This window comes from Salvelinus namaycush, chromosome 15 (genome assembly GCF_016432855.1).
Source record: "Salvelinus namaycush isolate Seneca chromosome 15, SaNama_1.0, whole genome shotgun sequence".
In the NCBI taxonomy this organism is placed as follows: Eukaryota; Metazoa; Chordata; class Actinopteri; order Salmoniformes; family Salmonidae; genus Salvelinus; species Salvelinus namaycush.
The window spans coordinates 15,289,125-15,295,124 of NC_052321.1; the positions used below are offsets into that span (position 1 = coordinate 15,289,125).

Here is a 6,000-nt window from a genome sequence, read left to right on the forward strand (position 1 = left end):
CTGCTAACCCCACTCTCCCTCTCTCATTTTAGCTGCTGCTAACCCCACTCTCCCTCTCTCATTGTAGCTGCTGCCAACCCCACTCTCCCTCTCTCATTGTAGCTGCTGCCAACCCAACTCTCCCTCTCTCATTGTAGCTGCTGCCAACCCCACTCTCCCTCTCTCATTGTAGCTGCTGCTAACCCCACTCTCCCTCTCTCATTGTAGCTGCTGCCAACCCAACTCTCCCTCTCTCATTGTAGCTGCTGCCAACCCCACTCTCCCTCTCTCATTGTAGCTGCTGCCAACCCCACTCTCCCTCTCTCATTGTAGCTGCTGCCAACCCCACTCTCCCGCTCTCATTGTAGCTGCTGCCAACCCCACTCTCCCTCTCTCATTGTAGCTGCTGCTAACCCCACTCTCCCTCTCTCATTGTAGCTGCTGCTAACCCCACTCTCCCTCTCTCATTGTAGCTGCTGCCAACCCAACTCTCCCCCTCTCATTGTAGCTGCTGCTAACCCCACTCTCCCTCTCTCATTTTAGCTGCTGCTAACCCCACTCTCCCTCTCTCATTGTAGCTGCTGCCAACCCCACTCTCCCTCTCTCATTGTAGCTGCTGCCAACCCCACTCTCCCGCTCTCATTGTAGCTGCTGCCAACCCAACTCTCCCTCTCATTGTAGCTGCTGCTAACCCCACTCTCGCTCTCTCATTGTAGCTGCTGCCAACCCAACTCTCCCTCTTATTGTAGCTGCTGCCAACCCCACTCTCCCTCACTCATTGTAGCTGCTGCCAACCCCACTCTCCCTCTCTCATTGTAGCTGCTGCCAACCCCACTCTCCCGCTCTCATTGTAGCTGCTGCCAACCCCACTCTCCCTCTCTCATTGTAGCTGCTGCCAACCCCACTCTCCCTCTCTCATTGTAGCTGCTGCCAACCCCACTCTCCCTCTCTCATTGTAGCTGCTGCTAACCCCACTCTCCCTCTCTCATTGTAGCTGCTGCCAACCCCACTCTCCCTCTCTCATTGTAGCTGCTGCTAACCCCACTCTCCCTCTCTCATTGTAGCTGCTGCCAACCCCACTCTCCCTCTCTCATTGTAGCTGCTGCCAACCCAACTCTCCCTCTCTCATTGTAGCTGCTGCCAACTCCACTCTCCCTCTCTCATTGTAGCTGCTGCCAACCCCACTCTCCCTCTCACATTGTAGCTGCTGCTAACCCCACTCTCGCTCTCTCATTGTAGCTGCTGCTAACCCCACTCTCCCTCTGTCCATCCATCTAACTGCAAACCTCACTCCACCGCCACTCTTTCTCAATCTCTTCAATCTCTTTCTCCCTGTCTATCCTCTCACCTTTACCCTTTCTTTTCCTTTCCTCTGGACCAGGGGTTGCCTAGCCCTGCTATAGACAGGGCTTTCTATGTGTGTGTGTGTGTGTCTCACCCAGCAGTGCGTTGCATCCCCGTTCATCGGGCAGGAACCTGCGGTCGACTGCACACACCAGCAGGGTGTCTGGTGCGCCTGCAGACAGGGCCCCTACCAGCAGGAATCCTGGGGGCACGTCTTGAGGCTCTGACACCAGGGAGGATAGACGCAGGTCTCTACCCGCCTGGCAGAATCCTGAGAAGGACACACACACACGCATAGATAGGCACACACACCCACACGCATGCACACACAAACACACACAAACTGTTAAACAGTGTTACCCTGACCTGTAACCAGACAGACAGAGATCTCTTTCCACCAGACAGAAGCCTGAGCAGGCCAGGCAGCGTAAGACAGTGAGGGGGTGGAGCTGAGGGAACCGTGTGTTCGTACCGTCCGTGGTGCTGCATCCCTCTGGCGGGGGCTTCATCTTGTACGGGACGGGAGGGCTGTTGGACTCTGAGCCATCTTCCTCCTCCTCATCCTCATTCTCTACCCGGCCTACTGACACACACATGCTCATTACAGAGTGTTATAACACACTCACACTCACACACAAGTGCGCACACCAGGGGAGGCTGCTAATAATTGCTGGAACAGAGCAAATGGAATGGCATCAAACCATGTGTTTGATGTATTTGATACCATTCCACCTATTCTGCTCCAGTCATTACCACAAGCTCGTCCATGCCAATTATGGTCCAACAACCTCCTGTGGCAAACATAAACACACACATGCAGCACACACACACACATACAGACACCTACACACACACCATTGTGCAGGGTTGGCTGCTTTGCCTCCAGGTAGAGTTGTGAGAAGACAGGCCGTGGCACCACAGTGTTGGAGCGGAGAGAAGCCTCGATGGAGTTATGAAGCACCTCCTCAAAACGTGTGGTCCTCAACTGGCCTGCATACGAGTTCCCCATCGCACACCTACACACACAGGATTAAACACACACAAGTTCAACATGACCAACATGACATTACTGCTAACAGCTTAACATAACCCCCCCCCCCCACACACACACACACACACACACACACACACACACACACACACACACACACACACACACACACACACACACACACACACACACACACACACACACACACACACACACACACACACACACACACACACACGCACACGTCCACACTCATCCAGAGTCACCTCTCTCTCAATAATACATATAGCACTGTTGTCACTTCATCTGTCACCTAGGGCAACCTTTGTGGCACGTCATATTTCCCCCTATCAATACTTTGACAGGGTGAGAAGGTGAGCCAGTAACTAAAACCCATGCTGGACACCATCCTTTTCAGGTCAGTAGAGCAATATGAGACACAAAGAGCAGAGCCAGAAGCAAAATATCTTTAAGAAACTGAACCCAGAAAGAAAAAAAAGGATCAAAAACATAAACATTCTAAACATGTCAAATAAATGTAATTTTCTTCATGTGATTTTCTTTGTTAGATATGTTGACAATGCTGTGAAGAAAACTTCCTGAAAGTGACAGTTGATTGGTTCCTTCAGTAAAACATAGGAAGAGACAGAGCCAAACTACTCAAACTTCCAGTTCCCCTATCAGTGAATATGATTAGGTAACTAGAGAGATTAGCACCTTATTTATTTTCCCTTTAAAACTTTAACTATTTGTACATCGCTACAACACAGTAATGTCTTTGAAATGCCTTTTTTCTTTTGGAACTTGTGTGATGGTACTATTTACTGTTCACTTTTTATTGTTTATTTCACTTTTGTTTATCCATTTCACTTGCTTTGGCAATGAAAACATGTTTCCCATGCCAATAAAGCCCTTTGAATTGAATTGAAAGGTGGGGGGAGAGAGAGAGAGAGGTATAGAGGAGATGGACCCACTGGTTGCCCTCTGGTAGAGCTGGTAGTCCCATCCACCAAACTACCAGGTGTGAAACAGGGAAGGGTAATTTGTAATAGAGCAGACCTAACTCACTCTATTAAATTAATCAAAACAAGAACATTTTATAAAAGGAAGGGAATTATCTCAACAAATCAAAATGTCCACCTATGTGCTACTTATATCCCCCCACTAGAATCCCCATACTTTAATGAAGACAGCTTCTCCATCCTGGAGGGGGAAATCAATCATATCCAGGCCCAGGGACATGTACTAGTCTGTGGCGACCTAAATGCCAGAACCGGACAAGAACCTGACACCCCCAACACACAGGGGGACAAACACCTACTTGGAGGTGACAGCATTCCCTCCCCCATATGCCCCCCTAGGCACAACTATGACAACATAACCAACAAAAACGGGTCACAACTCCTGCAGCTCTGTCGCACGCTGAGTATGTACATAGTCAATGGTATGCTTTCAGGGGACTATTACGGTAGGTACACCTATAGCTCATCTCCTGGCAGTAGTACTGTTGACTTCTTTATCACTGACCTCAACCCAACGTCTCTCAGAGCATTCACAGTCAGCCCACTGACACCCCTATCAGATCACAGCAAAATCACAGTCTACTTGAACAGAGCAATACCCAATCATGAGCAGTGGAAACACTAAAAATGTATCCTTTTTAGACAAAACTATACTAAATATATTCATATGTCACCAAATAATTGATTTAAACACACTGTTTTGCAATGAAGGTCTATAGTAACTTCAACAGCACTCTCTGGGATAGAGCCAAGGTGTAGCCGGAGGACAGCTGGCTTCCGTCCTCCTCTGGGTACATTGACTTCAATACAAAACCTAGGAGGCTCATAGGCCTCACCCCCTTCCATAGACCTACATGGTAATGATGACCTCCGACCAATCAAAGCTTTTGCAGTATGAACTGACATGTTGTCCATCCAATCATAGGATTAGAAATCAGAGAATGAACCTAGTGTGTTGTATTGGGGTTGTGCCGCAGAGCATTATGGGGGGGGGGGGGGGGGGGGGGGGTTCGATGTGTTGAGAAGCTTGAGTGAGTGAGTTGGTGACAGTATTGGATAGAGATTGTAAAGTTATAGTTGAGAATTTTTGTGATATTATTCAATTCAAATTAGTTTCTTCAAATTAGAGGTGACAGAGGAGGTAGACTATACATTGTTTTCTTGGTTTTAGAACTTTATTTTTGTGTCCAATTAGTGCAATTTATTTCAATTTGCCTTGCTAACTTCAGTAACAGTAGCTAGCTAGCTACCTAACAGCTCGAGTGTGCAGTTTTCGCCACCAATGCTACTGAAAATGTTGTTTCATTTTTATATAAGAACCCCTTTCATTCCTTAGGGTACGCAGGAAAGGTGTCAATTAAAAGCGAGGGTCGACCTCTGACCTCTGCCTGAGATCAGTTTCATGAAGAAGGATGAAAAGGTGAGGGCGTTCAATTCCACCTGGTATCAAAAGTATAGCTGGTTAACATCAAGCCGCCCGTATTGCTGGCCTTGCCTGCTATTTGGAAAATCTGAGCCTTGGGCGAAAGGGGGGTACAGTGAAATGAAGAACATCGATCGTTCAGCTAAACGGCAAAACAAAAGCAGGGAGCATATTAATGCCCACATCAGATTCAAGCTTCTGGGAAGAAGCTGCATCGATCATGACGAAGGTCCGTGTATTCAAACTGCGCAACACAACGAGAAATTAAGAAGAAACAGGGATGTTCTCTAAAGTGCTGCTAACAAGTGGAACTACAAGGAGCTTGTAGAGGTAATTGCACCTTACGGTGCTTTACTTGCTGAACATATGGAACTTTCTACTGTCTTTTCTGGGATGACGAAATCAATTCTGAATGATTTGATAGCTTCCATCGCATCCATTAAAAGTGAGGTTAAAGAGAGGTTGATGCAGCACACTTCTTCATGCGCGGTCAAGTAGGTATTTATTTAGCAAAGATAGTAACACTATCACTCCAGACAGACCCAAGCAAAAAGTCATTCCATTAATGTTGCAGCAGCCGAGGCTACACCTTAACAGAGATCTGACATGCTGTATGGGATGAGAACAAGACAATGTTTCAGTCTGATCACCTGTAGGCTGATAATAGCAGCTGCATGCAGCCTATGCGCCCTGTCCATCTGGTCAGCATTAACACATTGGTAACGTTATGTATTTATAGTCCATTTGTGTGTCAGGAGAAAATGTGAATGTGATCAAATGTGGTTTATATTAAAGCTTGGGCTGGCTAGGCTGCCTATACGTTTTCAGTCCCAAATGATTAACTGGAATGAATCAATCAACATAACAGTGAGTAGGGGAGAGCGAGGTATGTTGTCACACTTTTCACTCTGTCTAACATTTACTGGGCACAATACATCACAATGGTATAAATGTCATACCAAATGAAAGGCACATATTTTGTATTCATTACATCTTCATATCTTATTTCAGTATGGAGTTGTAGACCGTGAAATAGAGAGTGAGCTCTTGTGACAGTTTGCCCCATCAGCGGGTAAATTGTCATACTACGTCGGGTAAATTGTTACATTGGATTATCAACAAATAAGAACACTAATTAATTAATTGTGAATATTGATTTTAATTTCAAATTCAATACCATATTCAACTTCATTAAAGAACTCAAATTAAAAACAATCATGCCTAGAGAATCTGACAAATCA

The 6,000-nt window shown here is 46.5% G+C and overlaps 1 protein-coding gene across 1 annotated transcript in view; it reads right to left on the bottom strand.

The window, feature by feature from the left end:
* Window positions 1–2,332, bottom strand: part of LOC120059786 (protein GREB1-like) — a 39,774-nt gene extending 37,442 nt beyond the window's left edge. Inside the window, exons 1-3 of the mRNA XM_039008835.1 lie at window positions 2,179–2,332; window positions 1,796–1,906; window positions 1,418–1,594 (exon numbers count right to left, since the gene is read on the bottom strand). Of these exons, the coding sequence (XP_038864763.1) occupies window positions 1,418–1,594; window positions 1,796–1,906; window positions 2,179–2,332 (442 nt within the window). The remainder of the gene's footprint in view (window positions 1–1,417; window positions 1,595–1,795; window positions 1,907–2,178) is intronic.
* Between the last annotated feature and the right edge of the window lie 3,668 nt (window positions 2,333–6,000).